The sequence below is a fragment of the Mesocricetus auratus genome, unplaced genomic scaffold (genome assembly GCF_017639785.1).
Source record: "Mesocricetus auratus isolate SY011 unplaced genomic scaffold, BCM_Maur_2.0 Super-Scaffold_100027, whole genome shotgun sequence".
NCBI lineage: Eukaryota > Metazoa > Chordata > Mammalia > Rodentia > Cricetidae > Mesocricetus > Mesocricetus auratus.
This window is the reverse complement of record NW_024429208.1, coordinates 9,018,500-9,040,149: the sequence shown is the minus strand read 5'-3', so window position 1 is coordinate 9,040,149 and position 21,650 is coordinate 9,018,500. Positions and strand designations below refer to the sequence as shown.

At 52.2% G+C, this 21,650-nt stretch overlaps 1 protein-coding gene across 2 annotated transcripts in view; it reads right to left on the bottom strand.

Annotated features, from left to right (window-relative positions):
* Positions 1-14,921, bottom strand: part of Fam207a (family with sequence similarity 207 member A) — a 28,060-nt gene extending 13,139 nt beyond the window's left edge. Inside the window, exons 1-3 of one of the 2 annotated variants that reach the window (XM_040732042.1) lie at positions 14,712-14,921; positions 11,203-11,311; positions 1,620-1,688 (exon numbers count right to left, since the gene is read on the bottom strand). In XM_040732042.1, coding sequence (XP_040587976.1) covers positions 1,620-1,688; positions 11,203-11,311; positions 14,712-14,849 — 316 coding nt within the window. In that variant the 5' untranslated portion in view covers positions 14,850-14,921. The remainder of the gene's footprint in view (positions 1-1,619; positions 1,689-11,202; positions 11,312-14,711) is intronic. The other variant, XM_005070716.4, reaches the window with a different exon arrangement.
* Between the last annotated feature and the right edge of the window lie 6,729 nt (positions 14,922-21,650).

Genomic DNA, 21,650 nt, shown 5'->3' with positions numbered 1-21,650 from the left:
TGACAGGTAGGCGGGCATGGACCAATGAGTGTCTGAGAGGTTCAGTGCTAACACAGCCTCCGCCGCACTCTGGGACTCACACCGAAGCTAACGGCGTGAGGGGAAGACAGCAGGACTAGTAATTAGTAGCCAGGATTCTTGAACTGGAGAGATGAAGCTTCTTAATGAATCCAATCAGAAATAGCAGAACACAGATAAAAATGACACCACATTATAACTCCAGTTCCAGGAGCTCTGATGCCTTCCTCTGGCCTCAGCGGGCACGGGGGCCAAACACTCGTACACATAGAAAGGAATCTACTGAGGATGCAGGGCTGCAGACGTTGCTCAGTGGTAAACCCTGTCTAGCAAGAGAAGGACGCTGGGTCCAATCCCCAGGACTGGAGAAGGGTGGCGGCGGACACAGGGAGAGGAAGCAACAGAAGGCTATTATGTCTGAGATCTGATGAGATTAGGCTGTTTTAGAAGCGGTCATGAGCAATTAGAACGGACTCGGACGGACCGACCAGCAGGACACAAAGTTCCGTATCATAGAAGCAAACCTCAGACACAGCCAGGTCCTGCAGCCGAAGCCTCCACATTTCCTGCTCCACAGAGAATACACCGCACAGCCTTTTGCTAGGAATATAAAACTAGTGATCATTGAGGAAATTGACCAATTTCTATAAATATTGCTTCCAAAAAACATTCTTTTCAAGAAAAAAACTTGAGAAAAATTACCTTATTTTCAAGAAAAAATAAGGGAAATCATATTTAAACATGCAAGAACATAAAGATGAAAATGTTCCAAATTAACTCCCAAAGTAGGCAGAATCATACCAAAAAGATAACAGCTAAGAAAAAAAAATACAAAGTAATCTTTGTGATTTTCAAGTAAACACAGGAAAACTCTTAGGAAAAGTCACACATAATCAGCATTACAGAAAAAAAAAAAAACTACCTACTACAGGAAGGGAAGGGAGTGAGAGAGAGCTGCTCCATCTGCTCCAGATGCCTGACTGAAAACCAAGACCAAACCCAACCTCAGACGTGCCAGGCGAGCTGCCCTATTCCTGCGATCCCACAGCTGCAAGACAGAGGCACGGAGTTCAAAGTCATAGGCACGGAGTTCAACGTCAGGTCTGGCTGTCTACCCAGGGAGTTAAGCTAGCCTGGGCAGCAGAACACCATTATAAAATAACACCAACCAACCTCAGCCAAACCTGGAAGGAGCTGCAGACAGGCTGACCTTTGCTGGGGTTTGACCCCACAGATATACATGTTACCTCTATAGGTAGAGCTGTCATCATGGAGCTCAAACAGACCCTGTCCCAAAGGGACAGAGAACAACTTCCAAGATGGGTTTCTACAGAAGAGGAAGCAGAAGGCTGCAGGAGGCTCACGCTGGTCTATGCCCACCCTGGGGACAGACTACCTCATGATGCCCTGTTGCCGACTCCCTCTGTGTGGCCAAGTGAAGCCAGCCACTGAGTGCTGCCTCTAATGCTTCCTGGTGAGCTCTTCCTGCACCCCATCAGAGCCTGTGAGGGCAAAGACATGACCGGCATCCGTGGGGCACAGGTGTGGGGACGAGCCTGGGGCGAGCGTGGCTAACCCACAAGAGAAGCACAGGAACTTACTCTGTAGCCATCGCTCATGGCGAAGCCTCAGCTTTTCCTTCTTGGGCAAAATGGTCTTTGGCTCTGTACCTGAAGAGAGAACACATGAGTGAGTATGACGTCGGACTGTGCTGCTCAGCCCAGGTCCCTCCACCCCTGCAGAGGCTAAGGACAAAGACAAGGCAGGCTGTCACCATGCTCAGGTGATGACCTTCACCTCAGGGCTCAGTGGGTCCCTATGTTGGAACACCGCTATAAGGCTCCCCAAACCCGGCTGGGCCCCCAGTGTTTTTGGGGGAATGTGAGGTTGCCTCAGTGCCAGCATCAGGTCCTGGACATGACACTACTCCACCCTGCTTGCCAGCATCAGGACACAAAGCCTAAGAACAAAGTCCCCAAGAGACCTCCCATCGCTAACACGGCCCTCAGCCTCTCGTCTCTGGCTCTCCAGCCTATCTTGACTGGTGGTAGGGTAGCTTCACCCGCCTGGTTTAGTCCTCTCTTCCCTATGCTCCTGGCCTCAGGTAACCCGCTGTGGTGTGTTGGCACATCCCTACTGTAAGGGCTGAACTGTGTTCCAAACCCACGTGCTGCAGTGCTAACTCTTGGCTCTTTAGAATGGAATGGCAGGCAGCCAGGCATGGAAGCTCATGCCTATTACAATCCTAGCACTCAGGAGCCTCCCTCAGGAGGCTGAGGGAGGAGATATGCCACACGTTTGAGGCCAGCTCAGGCTACAATGTAAATTTCAGCTACAAAGTGAGACCTTGTCTCAAAACATTTGTCCAGAAGGAAAAGCAGTATGACTATCTTTGGAGAAAGGTTAGTTCTGAGTGCCAACTGGACATAATGGGAAGGTCGTCTCAATGAGAAATCGTCTAGATTATGTTGGCCTTTACGGGATTTTCTTAATTGGAGTGAGGCGGGAAGATTCACTGGGAATATGGGTGTTACCAATGAGGGGCTAAGCTCTGGCCTGAATGAAAAGCAGAGGGCAGGCTGGGCAGTCGTGGTACATGTCATTAGTCCCAGCACTCGGGAGACAGAGGCAGAAGGATCTCTGTGAGTTTGAGGCCAGCCTGGTCTACAGAGTGAGTTCCAGGACAGCCTCCAAGTTACAGAGAAACCCTGTCTGTAAACTCCCTTACTCCCCCCCCCCAAAAAAGCAGAGGGCAAGCTCAACACTAGTATGCTTCCATTGCCTCATTGCTCTCTGCTCGACTATGGATACAATGTGACCGGCTAATTCAAGTTCCTGCTGCCTTCCTGGACCGGAATTGATGGGACTATAACCTGGAATTGTGAGCCACATAAACCATTCCTCCCTTATGTTGCGTTTGTCACGTTTTATCACAGCAACAGGAAACAAAACTAAGACACAGGTCTTGGGATGAAGAGATGACTCAGAGGTTAAGAACACTGGCTGCTCTTACAGAGTCCAGGTTCAGTTCCCAGCACCCACGTGGCAGTTCACCACCATTTGTAATTCCAACATTAAGGGATCCAACGCCCTTCTGACCTCCACGGGCAATGCATGCACATGGTACACTTACATATATGCAGGCAACATTCTAATACAAATACAATGAAAACAGACAAAATCTTTTTTTAAAAGCACAGGGTCCACATACAAAGGCAGTTTAAATAAAATGTGGTCCTCTTTACAAATGAGGTCATCAAGGTGGCCCTGATCTTACTGACTGGTATTCTTATGAGGACCATTAGACAGGGAAGGCCACACAGAGAGAGACACCACCTGCCAGCCAAGGAGGACCAGGAGAACCAAGTCCTCCCTCTCACAACTGGGTCTCACAGTTCAGCCTCCAAAACCACTGAGCCATACGCAACGTAAGTCCCTGGTCCCTGCCAGTCATGACTGCAGGCAGAGGGCCTCTCTGTAGCCGAACGTTCACTTGCCTGGGGACATTTAAGAACACGGGCTATACCTCCACCAGGAACCAGACGACATGGCCCTACTTTTCAAAGGAGAAAACCAGGGCTCACCACGGCACGCCCTGTGGTAACATCAGCTAGACCTGTGCCAATTAACCTGAAGTTGGCTGACGGTGAAGCACAGACCAACGGGCTGTGAGCAGACAACACCGAGAACACTGATGGGCTGGCTCTGAGGAGCCTGGACAGCCAGCAGGGCGGCCTCTTGTCTCAGCGTGATCATAGCCCACTCTTAGGACAGCTGAAGCCAACTAGGGTCACCGCCTCCAGTGCAGCACCTGCCGTCTATAGTGACTAAGAAGGACCAAGCATGCAACTGAGACACTACAAGGCAAAACAAAAACAAAAAAACAAACAAACAAACAAACAAACAAAAAACCAACAACTGGTTACTGGGCTCCCAGAGTCCCACATCCTGGGGCAACCGGGTGGCATGCTGGGATGTGTGCATCTATGAGAGAAACCTGGAACCCCACTTGATGAAAATACCAGGACTGCGGGGGGAGGGGGGAAGGGGGTGAGGGTGGGGTGGGGAGACCCTGCTAAGCTGCTTCAGCCTTTGTTGAGGGCAGAGACTCTGCAGCTGGTGACTCGGTTCCTTTCCACAGTTACAGCCAAAGCGCTGGGGTCCTGAACCCTGCTTCCAGCCTGAAGCCGACCCGCCCTCCTGCTCTCCACCTCTAACTACTCACGTTCCACTAGAGGGAAGGGCTGGGATTGCGTGCCTTGGTCTGAGATGGGGGCTATGGAGGGGGTAGGTGAGAGGGCCCGGGGCTCAGCCATTGCTCCTCCCATAGGTCTGACGAGGCAGCAACCGATGCGCTACCCTGGACTTCAGTGTGCCCTAGAACCATACCCAGACTACAAGTGAGGTGACAGCAAGGCCTGAAGGTGGGATGGCAGGCTGGGGTGGGGTGGGGGGGTTATCTGGGGTACAGGGAAGCTTGTAAGAAAAAATGGGCTTAGCACAGCCAAGACAGCACTAAGGGGTGTGTGTGTCCAATGATAAGACATCCCAGGGGGCAGGAAGTAATTCTCCCTAGATGATTCTTAAAACTTTCTGTAATTCTGCAATTACTCCAAAGTAAAAATAACACCAAGGTCAGTGGAAACTGGCTCCAGCGGTAACAGGCCTAGCAGCACACAGCATGAAGGATGCTGGAGCAGGCCACTGAGAATGCCAGCTAGAATGTGACCCTCTTAGCCCTGCACGGCTCCAGAGAAACAGAACCGAACAAGCTGTTCTCGCAGACGCAGAGGGTGTGGAATGCTGGGGTCATGCAGAAGCTGAATGCCTGACACGGCCCTGGGGGTCCCGCTGCACTTGGCACCGATGTTGGCGCTCGCTCCCCTGCACTCTGCACAGGCTCACGGAAGACCGGCCCAGAAGCAGGCAGCAACCAGACAGACACGGGCAGCCTCCACGATGAGGACAAGGGAGTGAAGTCAGCTGGCCTGTGCTGCCTAGAATAAGCACACAGGATGAGCCGTGGCTGCTGCCCAGACAGAGGGAACCTCCAGGGAGCTCAGCCCTGGCTGTGGCCGGGACAACAGGGCTTTGAAGTGTGGCTGTTTCCAGGCTTCTCCATGACTACCGGTTGTCACAGCATCAACTGCAGCCCTCACACCACGAAGGAAAGAAGGAGACAGCCCAGCAAGCTCTCTGAGGAGTGATAAAGTGACAGGAGTAACAGCTATCCTGGGGCATGCCATCTCAGCCCGAGCTTTTCTACCAGAGAACTGGAATTTGAAACAGGTGCAGGATTACCGGGTCCAGAGCAGACCCAGATGCAGAACTATGACCCCCAATCTACAACTCACCCTCAAGGATGAGCAGAATGTTTAAAATAAAACCTGCGGCCGGGCGTTGGTGGCGCACGCCTTTAATCCCAGCACTCGGGAGGCAGAGGCAGGCGGATCTCTGTGAGTTCGAGGCCAGCTTGGTCTACAAAGTGAGTTCCAGGACAGCCTCCAAAGCTACAGAGAAACCCTGTCTTGAAAAACCAAAAAAATAAAAAAATAAAAAATAAAATAAAATAAAACCTGCAACACAGCTGAGACCTAAACCAACCACGGCTGGCCAGGCTGAAAACATGAAGACTGGACAGACAGGAAGGGTCAGAGCAGCAGTGACGCCAACCCTTACCAGTATCTTCCTAGCAGGAGATGGAGATGTCTCCACCTGGTCCTCCTGGGCTGCTCAGGACCCACAGCACCCAGGGAAAGGAGCTCGTACCCTGCGCGGGCCAGCTCTTTATTACCAAACAACTGAGGTAAGCGGCACTGGAGAGGCGGAGGCGAGAAGACCGTCGTGAGCTCAGGGTTAGCGTGGACCGGAGTGAGGCGGTTTAAAAAGCAAGTGGCTAGGTAGCTCAGGCGGTAAAAGTACTTGCTGTCTGTGGTGATTCTTTCTGTTTTAACAAATAGGGCTTGCCTGAAGATCAGACGCCAGGCAGTAGTGGCACAACACCTTTAACCCCAGCACTAAGAAGACAGAGGCAGGTGGATCTCTGTGAGTTCAAAGTCACCCTGGGCTACATGAGATTGATCCAGTCTAAAAGAGAAACGGGGGTGGGGGGGTTGGGGTGCCACAGACACCCTCACACCTTTAATCTCAGTCCTTGGGGGTCCACGCCTTTAACCCCAGCACTAGAGAAGTAGAGACAGGAGTGATCTGGCTGGGCAGAGAAAGGAATATAAGGTGGGAAGAGACGGGAGCTCATGGCGTGCAGTCTGAGCAATCAGTCTGGGGAGACAGTCTGAGGACAGGGCCACCCCTTTGGTCTGAGGATCAGGAGAGGTAAGAATTGTAGTGGCTGACTGCTCTGTTTCTCTGATCTTTCAGTATTAACCCCTATATCTGACTCTGGGCTTTTACTATTAACAGTTAGAATTTGCACTACAGCTGTACAATCCTGATGACCTAAGTTCAAGCCCTGGATACCACAGCAGACAGCAACAGTCAACTTCCTCAAGTTGTCACAGGACCTCCAAACATATGAGGTGGCTCAAGTGCTTGAACATGTGCGTGTATACATACACTGTACACGTTAATAATAATAATAAATTAAGTTTCAAAAAGGAGGGAGGGCTGGGTATTTGCAAGGGGTCATTCGAATGAGGTTAACTGAGGTGCGAAGACCTACCCTAAATGCAGGGCACCTACCGCTCCAGGGGCTGGAGTCCTGGAATGCATAAAATGAAGAAGCGAGCTCAACATTCATCTCTCTCAGCTTCCTGACTGTGGAGAGAGGCAGTGGCTCCAGAAGGCATCTGGGCAGCGATGGGCTGTGAAAGCCCACAGAGTCACGGGGCTGCCTATAAAGATGTCCTATCTGTGGAGTTTTGGAAATAAACAAGGCAAGGGTGTCCAAAGAGAGACAGCCAGATCAAAGGCAGAGCCCGTAACAGGACAGGAGCTGCTAACCACATCTGCGCACAGCACACACAAACAGGGTTTTATCTCAAAACCTACAGCTGCCTCTAGCCTACCTGCTGACGGAAGACGTGAGTGAGGAGCAGAAAGCCTCAGCCGAACACTGCCAGTCAAGCTCTGCAAATAGCAGAGATCCAGCCGCTCGGTCCCCCGTTCTGGGCTGAGAGACAGCACCCACGTGCACCCTGGCATAAGACTGGCGGCAGGCACAGAGTTCCCCGCCCTAGAGACTTCTGAAGCAGCTGGGGACAGTCGAGAAGGACAGAAGAGCTTCTGAGTCTGCTGGTCCCAAGCAGGAGCCATGAGGCCACCCCATTAGCCACGGGGAAGAAACGATGCCTCACTGAAGCGACATGCCATCAGGTGAGGTGGCCTGGGACAAAGCACGGTGATGACACTCTGAGCAGCCACGGCTGAAGGACCAGGGGGTCCTGAAAGCAAACGGGCACGTGGCTCCAAACAGACCAGAGCGCACGTGGCAGGTCCCATGTGAACACAGGGGAACAGTTAACATGACATTACACACAGGAGCAGGTTCAGCAGGCCGCATCTCGGCAGGCCCAGGTGTCCCTACAGATGCTTCTTGTTACGAGTTACTTTTCACGTAACTCCAGGTGGAGGCTGGGCCCTGGTGGTCAAGTATCTGCCACAGGGCGGCAGCAGCCCACAAGGCTGACTCCGTTCTTAGAGCCAGACCTCCAGCAGGACACGGACCCTGTCCAAATATGCTCCCCGGTCTCTCAGGACTGAACATGCAAGGACCCCAGGAGATCCTGATTCTTGAGAGAGATACAGGTCCCTCAACAGTCCCGGGCATCAACACCACCACAGGTGGGTAATCCTTACTGGGTAGAGGAGGGCGCTCAATATGGTCCACCACAGAGCCCAGGAGGCACCCAGGCAGTGGGGGTCAGGTGAGCCCACACCCGTCTCCTACTACACGTTCTGCTACTATGTGCTTAGACTGGGTCCGAGACCCCAAACCCAACAGGCACCTTCGGTCTGATCAAAGTGTGGCCTGTCATGCTGTCACAGGTGAAGCCTTGCTTTGTTACCAGCTCAGGCCAGGCTCTATACGCAGGCTCTGAAAAGATAATCTGGTAGGTCCTGGCACCGTATAAACCAAAGCCTCAGGAAGGAAGGGGCAACGGGTAGCCCCAGTTGGCTCCCTGCTGGCACACACAAACACGCGCGTCACACTCCACTAGGTAAGAGAGGACCCAAGAAATGTCACTGGAAGGACACACAGAAGCAGTCACCGGGCCATGCCTGCCAACCCTGGTTTAGTATCTCAACAAGATTTGTGCACCAATATGTCAGCCTAGCACCCCACAGGGAGCACTTCCAGAAGCAAGGGCCCAGCTCTCCCACAGCCCAGCAGCCAGCCAGCGCTCACATGACAGCGCAGGCAAGGTCAACTCATGCTGTGACTTGCTTCTAGAGCTGGTTCCCATAACTCCCTGGCATGTGCACATGCTAAGCCTGGGGGTTGAGTGGAAACAGTGAAGAGTGTGTCCAGTAGGTTCTGTCATAGCCTGACTTCACGGCCATCCATTAAACAAATTCCTAAAGAAACTCTCCTCCTCCTAGGGTTCCGTACACATGAGGAACCAGGACCTAAGACGGAAATGAAGCTTTGCTGCCCCCTGCTGAGCAGAGTGAGTACACAAAGGACTTGGCACTCACAGAAGGAGGACCCTGCAAAGTCCACCCACTCACACACTCACTCACACTCACATTCACTCACACATTCACTCACACTCACTCACACACTCACTCACACACTCACTCACACTCACATTCACTCACACATTCACTCACACACTCACACTCACACACACTCACACACTCACTCATTCACTCACTCATTCACTCACTCATTCACTCACACACTCACACTCACACACTCACTCACATTCACTCACACACTCACTCACACACTCACTCACACTCACACTCACTCACGCTCACATTCACTCACGCATTCACTCACACACTCACTCACACACTCACACTCACATTCACTCACACACTCACTCACACTCACTCACTCACACTCACACTCACTCACACACTCACTCACACTCACTCACACACTCACTCACACTCACTCACACACTCACTCACACTCACTCACACACTCACACACACTCACTCACACACTCACACTCACTCACACACTCACACACTCACACTCACTCACACACTCACTCACTCACTCTGCTCGGCCTAGGGGAGGTTGAGGGTCTAAAAAGATACAGCCTCCTGAGCTCTGGAACCTGTCGTGATGCCTGAGGAGCCCATGTGTGTGCGTTCTGGGTTTCCTGCACCACAGCTCCGTGGACACGTCACCGCACATAAGGTTCCTAATGACCCGTTTCCCCCCCAACTCCTGGTGGCCTTGGCACCCAGCAGCAGCTGACCAAGGGCCACGACGGTGCTGTTCACACACTTCTCACAGCCTTCATTCTAGGAGCCCCTGCCCCGCCCTGCTCTCCTCTGCAGGACTTGCCTCAGCCTGCCCGTATCTCTGACTCTGAGTCCAGAGAGGTGAGGGCTGGGAATGGATTGAGCTTATTTTCTGCAACAGTGGGCGGGGACAGAGAACTGGAAATAAGACTCCAACGTGCCTGTGGGTCGTCTCCGTACAGCACAGCACCAAGTTTGAGCTTCATGTCCAAGGTCAATAAAGGCTCATACTATGACCATCTGCTGGACAGGGACATGCCCGGTTCACTGCACCAGCTCAAGCCGACCACAGCGCGTGCAGGGAGGGGTGGGAGGAAGGGTGCTCACTGGTGTCTGCCACGGCTCCTTCCACCCCAGCAGGAGGAGAGGCGGGGCCGGGGAGCCATGAACCACTTCACATGGGGGTTCAGGATCCCACAGGGCAGACAGCATAGCCCATAGGACAAGGCTGGGCTTATTGGCTGGGGCAGGAGAGACCTCTGGGTAAGAGATAAAGACACACAGATCAGGAGCCCCACAGCACAGCTGCAGAACCCAGCCCTTCCAGGAGGCAGAGATCTTGCCTGTCACAGGAAGGCCAGCTCAGGGGAGCAGAAGGGAGCTGGCCCCAAGGCACCAAGAGAAAGATGAGAGATGACACCAGCAAAGAAAGCACTCACAAGGACAAAGGCACTACCGCCTCCTGGGGCTACACGTCTGTACGCAATAGGGCAGCCTGTGTGTGCACATGGGGGCTGTCTATCCTCCTTAGGTCCACGCCAGCTGTAGCCACCTCAGCTCCTGGACCTGAAGACCTGGGGCCAAGGTTGGCTGTAGGACTGAACAAGTCCTGTATTCAGGAGCACCTTCTCCTGCGACATCCTGTGCCCCAAACACATGCAATGAGGCAAGAATCACGGGCAAAGACAACCAAGGCTACTCTCTGGCCAGAGCTATACATGATCTAGGCTGAGGGGCCCTCCATATCCCCCAAACCCATCTCTGCCTCACACTAAAACTCCAGACCCTATGACCCTCTCAAAGGGGCACACAATTAAAGAGGCCAAAGGCACAGGAATAAATTCAGCATATGATAAACAGATAAGAGTGAAAAAAAAATGCCAATGTTAGGGCTGGGCATGGTGGCGCACGTTTTTATTACCAGCACCACTTGGGAGGCAGAGGCAGGCGGATCTCTGAGTTCAAGCCTGGCCAGCCTGGTCTACATAGGGAGTTCCAGGACAGCCAGTCTGTACAGAAAAACCCTGTCTTGGAAAAAAAGAAAAAAGTAAAAAGGGCTAACTACCTGGCAGTCACAAGGCCGACCTGTTTCCTGCCTCCTTGTCAATATATAGCAGCAATTTTGTAGCTAACTTTATCTATTATGTGCTCACAAATTTATGAATGAAATGCCAAGCGGCCTGGGACTTGCTTCAGAAGTGCTCGGTGTATGAGTAACAAGGGCAGGCATTTGGCACATGGAACTCTCAACACTATTCTTCCTACTGAGTCTATTTTAAATTACTTTCTGTAAAATAACATCTTTTTGTTTTGAGACAGGGTCTTTCTACATGGTTCTATCTATCCTGGAACTCCATATGTAGATCAGGCTGGACTCAAGTGCAGAGATCTGCCTGCCTCTGCCTCTTAAGTGCTAGGATTAAAGGTATTCAACACCACATCTGGCCTAACATCGGCTTAAAAGCTCAGGCTAGCCCACAGGCAATAGTCAGGGTGCACTCACCTCTCTGAAGGTAGGGAACTCACCTCTCTTTAGGGACACCACACTCTTCTGGTCCAGCTCCAGCCTCTGCACCAAAGCACTGGGGTCTATCTGTGTCCTGGCAAAGATGTCATTGTGAACCAATGTCCAGTCCTGCAGTCCCAACAAGAGAAGAGAGGACGACATCACGTTGACCTTTAGTTTCAGAGTCAAACATAGAGAAGAGGCAAAAATCCTCTACTTCTCAGCCAGAGAGGCCCCGGGAGAGCAGCTGTGTCCCTGTTCCCAGATCAGGCCTATACCTAGGATGTTCCTTCCTGCCCCGGATCAAACTTGGAACAATCAGGGCAACTGTGTCTACCAGAAAAGAGAGTGGAGCTCCTCTAGCACAGAGACTGGGCGTGGCTTCCACGCAAACAGATGCCCACACAAACAGATGCCCACAAAACAGATGCCCACAAAACAGATGCCCGTCCAGGAGCAGCTCTGAGGAAGGGAATCACTGCTCCTTGCAGCTGTGTGCATAAGCCCTCCCAGGAGTGAGCAGAAGGAATCTTAATCTTCTAAGCCCTCCACCACCTCTGAGGGTCAAAAAAGGAATACCAAGCACACAGTCTTCCAGTAGCAAGGCAAAGACTCGACTGGCCAAAGGGGCTTAAGAATAATCTCTGTCAACATGGCTTAAGCTTGAGCCAAGTTACCAAATTAAAAGGAAGATGGGGAAAATAAGACATCAGAGGCTACAGAGCAACGGGAAGATGGAGAAAGAGACGGGAAGAACCCTCAAATAGTTCAGCCATATTGACAAATAAAAGCTGGGCACAATAGGCTACAGCCTGGGCAGACAGTGACAAGTCAGCCTGAGCTATAGTGAAACCCTGTCTCCAAAATAAAATAAAATAAGAAACACAGAACAATGAAATAAAAATAAAATCCAAAACAACAACCAAGCAATGGTAGACACGGGTCAGTGATAGACCAGTTACCTAGGTTCAACTCCTAGTACAGAAAAAATAATGCACTAATTAAAAAATGAACAAGACGCCAGGCGGTGGTGGCACACACCTTTAATCCCAGCACTCAGGAGGTAGAGGCAGGTGGGTCTCTGTGAGTTCGAGGTCGGCCTGGTCTACAAAGCAAGTTCAGGACAGGCTCCAAAGCTACACAAAGAAACCCTGTCTGGGGGAGGGGGGGGACAAGACATCCAAACAAACAGTATCAATAATGACTGCTACAATACTAACCTGTTCCCACAACAAAAAATAAATATAAATTCAGAGAAGGAAGGGTCAGTATGAAAAATTAGATGGTACCGCTATACACTAGTGATGAATAATCTGCCTCCAAAATTCAGGGAAAAAATTTCATCGGTAACAGCATCAAAAATAAAATATTACCAGCCAATGGTGACACATGCCTTTAATCCTAGCACTCGGGAGGCAGAGGCAGGCGGATCTCTGTGAGTTCGAGGCCAGCCTGGTCTACAGAGTGAGTTCCAGGACAGCCTCCAAAGCCACAGAGAAACCTTGTCTCGAAAAAAACCAAAAAAAAAAAAAAAAAAAAAAAACTGCAACATATATTATTTAAAGGGATAAATGGTAAGTCATCTTGTTTTCATGAACTTAAAGATCAAATATTCTTAAGAAGGCTCCATCTCCTAAACTGCTCTAAATATTAGCTAAAGCTCCATCATATGTCTAGCAAGAAGGCTCAGTGGGCAAAGATACTGGCCACCAAATTCAATCCCCAGAACCACATAAAGGGAGAGAACTGACTCCCATGAGCTGCCCTCTGTCCTCTACACACATGCCTGGCACACATGTGTCCACATGTAGACACAGTCAACATATTAAAAAAAAAAATCCCCACTAAGCCAGATGTTGGTGGTGCACACCTTTAGTCCCAGCTCTCGGGAGGCTGAGGCAAGCAGATCTCTGAGAGTTCGAGGCCAGCCTGCGCTACATAACAAGTTCCAGGACAGCCTCCAAACCAATACAGAGAAACCCTGTCTCAAAAAACCAAAAAATCCACATTAGATGTCCTTTTTTGCAAAAATTGACTCATTGACACCAACGGGAATGCAATCCATAGGGAATGCAAGAGACGCAGCGGGAGACGCGGAAGAGTCACATGGTCCTGTAAAAGGTGTTTGAGGACATACATCTCTAGAGCTAAAACTCACTCAAAACCAGCTAATCCAAGTTGTGTGATGCTGCCATAAAGACCAATGGGACAAACCTGAGTCAAAGCCGGGCGTTGGTGGCACACGCCTTTAATCCCAGCACTCGGGAGGCAGAAGCAGGCGGATCTCTGTGAGTTCGAGACCAGCCTGGTCTACAGAGCTAGTTCCAGGACAGCCTCCAAAACAATACAGAGAAACCCTGTCTCGGAAGAAAAAAAAAAAAACTGAGTTAAAACCAAGACTCTAGAGCCAGGTTTTGGCAAACACGGGCAAGTCCACTAAGGAGCTGGGCACCCTCCAGGATTTATTAACTCTTAAGAAATCCTATCTAGCGGGGCTTTAACTGCAGCACTTGGGAGGTAGAGGCAGGTGGATCTCTGTGAGTTTCAGATCAGCCTGGTCTACATAGTGAGTTCCAGGACAGCCAGAACTACAGAGAGATACCCTGTCTCAAACAAACAAGGGGGGGGGAGGAAAGGAGGGAGGGAGGACGGAGGGAAGGAAGCAAGCAATCTCATCCGGGAGCTAGAGAAAGGGATGGCTCACTGACTAAGAGCACTTGCTGTCTCGCAGAGGACCTATGTTTGGTTTCCAGCACCCCCATGGTGGCACACAACCATCCCTAACTCTAGTTCCAGGGGATCCACACACGTCCTCTCCAGCTTCTAACAGTGCCAGACACACGTGTGGTATATGCATACGTGCACTCAAAACACACACATAAAATAAAACCTCATCTGATGCAACCACAAATGAGATTGTGTCAGCTTTACAGGTTTGTTACACAGGGTACACAGTAAATGCTTGACAAAAAAAAAAAAAAGAGCTTTAGCATTACAATTGGGAAGCCACTGACCCCACGGTCCAAAGGCGTCCCCTCTGCTGCTTCTATGCAAACCAGAAAATACTGCCAAGGCAGCTGAAGGAGAAGCACCAGGCAAATATGTGGATATATAGTGCAACGCTGACGAAGCCTGACAATATCGTGCTGAGTCAAAGAACACAACACAAGAGACCACAACCCCCTCCATTCTCACACTGTCCACAGCACAGGCCAAAGGAAGATTCCTGGTCGCAGGTATAAGTGGGGCCGTATATGACTGTAAAGAGAACAGGCTTCTTTTCAGGTCACCTAACTTCAGGAACTTCTCCTTTCCTCAAAGCCGGGAGCGACTTTAAAGAGCTGCAGCATCTCCACAGCGTGGTGGGATGCTCTCCTCCAGCAAGGGAGCGCTTCTGGAGCCGCACACTTCAACCTGGAGACCCCAGCCATGCAGCCATGCAGGGCCCCTGCTCCGCAGGACCACCGCTCTATGGAGATCCCTCTCAGCGGAGACCTGGCCCGGGCCCGACCCGCGCCCCACACCTCACCTTTGCCCCGGCTCCGCCCGCCGAGCCTAGAGGGAGGGCGGGCTCCAAGGCGCGGGGCACAGGGCCGGGCGCAGCCTCCCCGTCGAGCCTCACGGCCGCCCGGTGCACACGTGCTCGCAGCGCCCTCACTTTCCCCATCTTCGCAGGAAGACTCCGCCGGGTAGCAGCGCCGCCGCACTAGCGGAAGCGCCTCCCGGAAGTACTCCCTGCGGGGCGGAAATCGAAGCCAGGGCGGGGCAGATCTGTGTTCCGCCGAATTCCGGAAGTACCTCCCGTCTTAAGGGCGCCGTCGCGGTGCTTACAGCCGAGTCCGGGCTGCCAGCAAGTTACAAGTGCGCCGACGTGGCTGCTGTAGGACCCTTGGTCTTGCAAAAAGCCAGGGAAGTAAAGGCGACAGAGGCCTCGGGTGCTGATGACGAGAAGCGGCATGTTTCTATGGGGGCGAGCCTGGGGCAGAGCAGGGAGACAGGGTCACGCTGGGGCCTCGGCCAAGTTTTACTCGTGCGAGTCTCTGTGCAGTTTCGTCCTCAGAACGGGTCCTGGGGGTTGGACTTTACCCGTCCACTTAAATGGGAGCCAGGCGGGGAATGACTTGGCGACCTCCGTCTTCCTCCCTGCACAGTCGGCCCCCGTGCACCCAGCACGGTATTGCTTAGGGACAGCAGGGCTGGAGTGAGGTGAGTCCCACAGTTCACCTAAATGACACCTGTACAAAAAAAGTAGGCTAATGGTTGGGGCCACAAAGGAAAGCTGACCCAGGCGCAGCCAGGGTAGTGGCCTTCCGCCCTCGTCCTTTCTTCTGCGGTAGAGGGCGTCCTAGGCCCGGGCCCCAGGTGCAGGGTGAGCTGCTAAAGATCGGTTCCCGGGGCTTAGGAGTCCGCACTCTGATCCCAAGGAGTGCGCGAGCCCACCAGGGGGCGCTAGCTAATTCTTTGGATTCCTCAGCTCCTTTTCCCGTCACTCGGGGGCGCTCGTGTCCCGCTGGCCTGGCTTCAGCCAGACTGAGTAGAAAGGATTGCACGTCTCTGGCCAGCCCCGCCCTTCGGGCCTGGTGCCACCACCGAGCTCCAGGTTCACCTTACTATCCTGAGCCTGGAGGCTGGGGGTGGGTGTGAACCACGCCTGCAGGCCCATCCACTGATACAGCTACGGGGGGGTGGGGGGGGAGACGACGGGGGACGGACACACGACACTGTACCGTAGCGCCTGGCCTGGGACACACAGCTGCCTAGCCAGCTGCAATCAGCGGAGTACCCTGGGTCCAGATCGGTGTGTGTCCCACCCCCGGCGTCCAGCCCCAGCCCCCTCTGCCTGAATCCAGGTCGCCTTTTAAAGCCGACTATGGGGTCTGCCAGTCAGCACCAGGCTATGTGAGAAAATCCTCGAATGTGGCGATAGCTTAGAAAAAGTTCTTATCTAATAGTTAAACTTTTTTTTTATCTGAGGGTGAAAAATAAACACAGACGCTTTCTGATGGCAACTTCATCTTGAAAAATCCTCGCTTAAAAAATCTCCCTTGCTCCTTCCCAGTTTCTTAATTAGCTCTACACCCCCCCCAGCTCTCTCTACTCAGCAGATTCTCCCTAATTAGTTATGCATCCTTCTCTTTGCTCTCTCTCTCTCTCTCTCTGCCCCCTCCTAATGCTGTCTTTCTTCCTCTGCATCACTGCTGCTGCCTGCCCTTCTGCCTCTCTAACTTCTCACCTCCTTCTCTGTCCTCTGCCTCTTCGATGCTGTCTCGTCCCTCTCCTAGCCAAACTCTGGACAATTTCAGGTTGTTTTACAGGGCCCTACCCAAAACTCAAAACATAAGTAAAGTCACATGGTTTCTCTCAGGCTGGGAATGTCACAATGACCCATGCCTGAAACTCTAAGTTGGTGAGGGTTCCCAGACAGAAAACGACATTGGAAATCAAGACTTAACCATAACAATTAGTTAGCCGGACCTTGAGACTGGGACTAAGTGCAGACTAAAGTTGCTTCGAGCTCTGACTTTGAATCAGTAAACACCACCTGGGGAAATGACCTTTCGTGTTTGTGTCTAGGGGCAAGCAGACTGCTTTGACTCTTCTCTGAAGTCTAAAGGTAGCTGTCTTTGTGACAGAAAACTGCGTCAGTCTGAGTAATGTAAAACATCCTAGTACTATTCCTGTCAATCAATATTACACAACTGAAGTAGAAAGTCGTCTTCTGACCATCCATAGCTATATGTGTGCCAAACAAGTATAAAACACACGGCCAAGGCGCCTGTGGAAAGAACCCCACAGCTGTTCTTATTAGGGAGATATAGCTGTGCTAGAGAAACTTATGTTTAGAAAACAACCAGTCATTCCCAATCAATAATCCCATGGCCATTTTGCCAAGCAGGGTGCCCAATGACGTCTGGTGAGTCAGCTTTACCAAGTAGGACTCTCCAACAATGTCTAGTGGGTCAACTTGTTAAATACTAGTTGTCACTGCTGTACAGTCCCACAGCCCTCTGCAACCTCTGCCTGGCTCGCATCAGGGAGTTCTGCCAACACTCTCCTGACGATGTCGGCAGCTGTGTCCCAGTGTTGGTGGAAACCATACACGGAACAGGAAACGGTGGTTGGTGAGAACTGGGGAGAGAAGTGGCAAAGGGCAAGCAGAGGTCTAACCTAGGTGGGGCCTGGGCTGGGGCCTGGGCTGGGGCCTGGGCTGGGGCCTGGGCTGGGGCTGGGCTGAGGCCTGGGCTGGGGCCTGGGCTGGGGCCTGGGCTGGGGCCTGGGCTGAGGCCTGGGCTGGGGCCTGGGCTGAGGCCTGGGCTGGGGCCTGGGCTGAGGCCTGGGCTGGGGCCTGGGCTGGGGCCTGCCCTATGGCCTCTCCCATGAGCTTCTGACGGCACCACAGACAAGTCAGCGTGGCCTTTGGGGTGGAGGGAGCAGGATTAATGGGAAAGTATTTTTGCCTTCATATTTTGGTAATGAAAATATTAGTCCCTCCCTATTCCCTCTATCCCACATAGTCTGTATTACAGATTAATTTTTAATCAATTCTTTTTTATTTTTTTACTTTTTATTTTATTTTAATGGTCTTTTGGGTTTTGTTTTTTGTTTTTGAGACAGGGTTTCTCTGTGTAGCCCTGGATGTCCCAGAACTCACTTGGTAGATCAGGCTGGCCTCAAACTCATATAGATCTGTCTGCTTCTACTTCCTGAGTACTGGGACCAAAGGCATGTGCCACCATGCCCAACTTTAGTTAATTCTTAGCCCTTTTGTTGTTCTGAACACACAAATATTGTTCAGTGATAAACTATTTTGGGGTACAACTTTCTGGCTTTCCTCTAGAGTTGCTTAACTTTTACCTTGCTCAACCTCTTCTGACTAAGAGCCACATTTCCCCACCCTCAGGAAAATCTGTAAAATGATTCTCAGAATAACGTCCACATAATCCAGCCTGTAGATCAGTCTGTCCTAGGAGGACTAGGAAGTGAATTTAGGTCTAACAGTCCTATGTGGGCCAAAGTCCTGCCCCTCTTGAATACTGTGGCATCTTTTGGCAACTCAAGGAAGCAAGAATTTGGCTTCTTTGGGTGCTTCCACAAAGAGGAAGACAAGGGAGAGACTGTGTGGGGGAAGTGGTTGGGTAAGGAGCCATTGTGGTCAGGACCAAGAGGGCATGGGGACAGCCTGCTTCTTTCTTCCTTCCTGCCCAAATACCTGGCTACCCAGCTCTGGGATGCTGGGATCCCCTCGAGCCTGTTGGTGTGGTTCAAAAGGACCCAGTGAGAAGGAGCCCAGAACACTGCTTGTCACCCACAGGTTTCCTGTGCCGCCTCCTCCTCTCACCTCCTCTGGCAGAGGAGGCACCCGCCCCTGGTTCACCACAGAGGTGGCCAGCGCTAAATCTATGCTGCAAAAGGAAGTCTCTAGGGGGGGAAGGAGTCAAAGAGAAAGAGGCAGAGATGGGGGCAGGGCATCGAAAGGCCAGAGTTGGGCCAGAGGGAAACTTAAATAGGGCAGCTGGGAGGGGCAGGGAGGCCCAGGGCTGGGGGCAGTCTGAGCAGCCCCAAGCATACTCCCAGTGTGTATTAAAAGGACAAAGTGCACCCCCCTCAGTTCCTCCTCCCTTCTCTCTCTGCTGACACTGGGCCCCAGGGTGGGCGGGCTGGCCCTTGCTGGTCCCATCCCTCGCTGACCCTGCAGCACCGTTCACTGTCAAGTGCTTACCACTCCCCAGAATGCCAGCTCCACAGTGACAGCTGAGTGAAACAGGACTGGGGAGCCCTTAGCATGCTTGGATGAGCAGAGAAAAGAATGGCACATAGCACCCCCACTCTCCCCACCCCCACCTCCCCTCTCCCCCACCCTCACCTCCCCTCTCCCCCACCCCCACCTCCCCTCTCCCCTACCCCCACCCCCCCATCTTCTGAGTCCTCACATCCCCTTCTTTCTGTCTCCTTCCTCCCTTCCTCCCTTCCTTCCTCCCTTCCTTCCTCCCTTCCTTCCTCCCTTCCTCCCTTCCTTCCTCCCTTCCTTTCTCCCTCCCTTCCTTCCTTCCTTCCTCCCTTCCTCCCTTCCTCCCTTCCTCCCTCCCTCCCTCCCTCCCTCCCTCCCTCCCTCCCTCCCTCCCTCCCTCCCTCCCTTCTTTCTTTCTTTCTTTCTTTCTTTCTTTCTTTCTTTCTTTCTTTCAAGACGGAGTTTCTCTCTGCAGCCCTGGCTGTCTTGGAACTCACTCTGTAGACCAGGCTGGCCTGGAACCCACAGAGATCCCTGCCTCTGCTTTAAGGATGCTGGGACTAAAGGTGGGCCACCACCACCAGGTTGTTTTGTTGTTGTTGTTGTTGTTTGTTTGTTTAAATGGGAAACTGATACAGCTCAGGGTAGTCTTTAGCTTCTGACTTCCCTGCCTTTGTTCTCCAAATCCTGGCATTACAGGCATGGAACACCATTCCTGGTGCAATGCTAGGGGCTGACCCTAAGACTCCGTGGACGCTGGGCAAGCACTCTATAGCCCGTCACTCTTCCTTGTTTCCTGGTAACTCCCCCGCCCACCACAGTGGGTTCCCACTCACTGTGTCATGACCCGCCTTCTTTTAACACAAGTCCGTATTCTGTGGGGCCCAATGCGGGCCCTCTGTACCAGGGAGAGCCCTCACCCACCCCTGATGAGCTTCGTCTCCTACAGGTGTGGGTGAAAGTGACACAGATGGAACTTCTGGGCCTACAAAAGGGGAAGCCAGCTCCCAGACTCTAACTCCAGTCCTGCCCACCCCTCCCGCCTCAGGGCCTGGCTCCTTGGAGTAGCTCAGGAATGGTAAAGACAGCGTGCTGCATCTTAGCATGTCTGTAAGATGTAAGCATGATCTTGCTCTCTGGAACCATATAGCCCTCCCAAGTTGAACCAAATACAACCAAAATTCCTGTGGCTTGCCCACTAGCGTCTTGAGTCTGGTGCCCACCTGGCCATCTCTGGCCTCTACTTTCTCATCGTGAAATGAGAGGCTGGAAGCTTCCTGCTCATCCCACACTGTGCTTTTCCCTAGGCATGGGCATGTCTGATGCTTTAGATGAACTGCTTCCTGTACTTGCCAGACTTTCACATAGGGAAGTGTGATTGGGCTTTGATTTCCACCTTTGAGGGCAGGCTGCATATCAAATATACAGGTAAGTTTTGTGCAGAGTCTATGAAAGGAAAGTCAGATAACACAGGTCTCCAGGTACTGGCCTGTCCTGATGTATCCCTGCACTGAAACTCTGTGGGGAGACAGAGGGAGGGGGAAGGAAGGGGAAGGGGAAAGGAGGAAGCAAGCGAATGTGCATGTGTGTGTGTGTGCGTGTGTGTGTGTGTGTGCTGAGCTTGTCGCCCCTGCTGCGCCATCAGAATCTTCTCAGGCCCTAGCTGTGCTCTTCCCATACGCTTCCCCGTAATCCTGCCTAGCCACCCATACTCAGTTCTCAAAGTCAAGTTGAGCACTCTTTCTCATCCAGGGACTGCAGGTCCCCAGCTTTGCCACAAATGGGCTCCTTCCCTGACTCAGTCTCCACTGCAGGCTCCCCCATTCTTTAAGCCCTCATCTGTCAGGAGCTGGGATTATTTCAGGGCCTTCCAGTCCTCCCCACTTGTCAACCGTCCTTCCCCTCAACTCTGGGCAGTTCGGCATGCCAGTCTCATTTCCCCTTGACGTGAAAGTGGACCCTTCCCGCCCTTCCCCTCCTAGTCCACCCGCACCCCACATGGACCCTTCCCCTCATAGTCACCCGCACCCCACATGGACCCTTCCCACCCTTCCCCTCCTAGTACACCCACACCCCACATGGACCCTTCCCGCCCTTCCCCTCCTAGTCCACCCGCACCCCACATGGACCCTTCCCGCCCTTCCCCTCCTAGTCCACCCGCACCCCACATGGACCCTTCCCGCCCTTCCCCTCCTAGTCACCTGCACCCCCACATTTAGGGCTGGCTCCGCATTAGAAGAATCAGGCTCTGTTTTGAAGTCCCACCTTCCGTATCAACCGTGAGTGCCATGAGCACTGGGCACACCTGTGATTATTGATGTGGTTGGCCTGAGCTCTGTGGCTCTCTTTTCCGTTGGTCTCTCCTATCTCCCATTTTTCTTTTCCCTTTTCAGTGAGGATATTTATACTGCTACGTTTTGTTGGTGAATTGTCTTAGCAATTTTTGTATAGATGCGACGGCTAATGTTTATTGTCAGGATTCAGAATCCTCTTGGAGACAGGCTTAGGGGTGTATGAGTTACTTTTGTTGCCGTGATAAAACACCATGACCAAGGCAACTTGTAGAAGGAAAAGTTAATTCGGGCTTACGGTTCGAGAAAGAGAGAGAGTCGGGGATGCTGGGAAAGCCTGTCAGGGTGGGTTCGAGCAGGAAGCTGAGAGAGAGCATCTCAACTGCAGACACAATGGGGAGAGCAAACTGGAAATGGGGCGAGGCTAAAGCCCTCAAACTGCACCCCA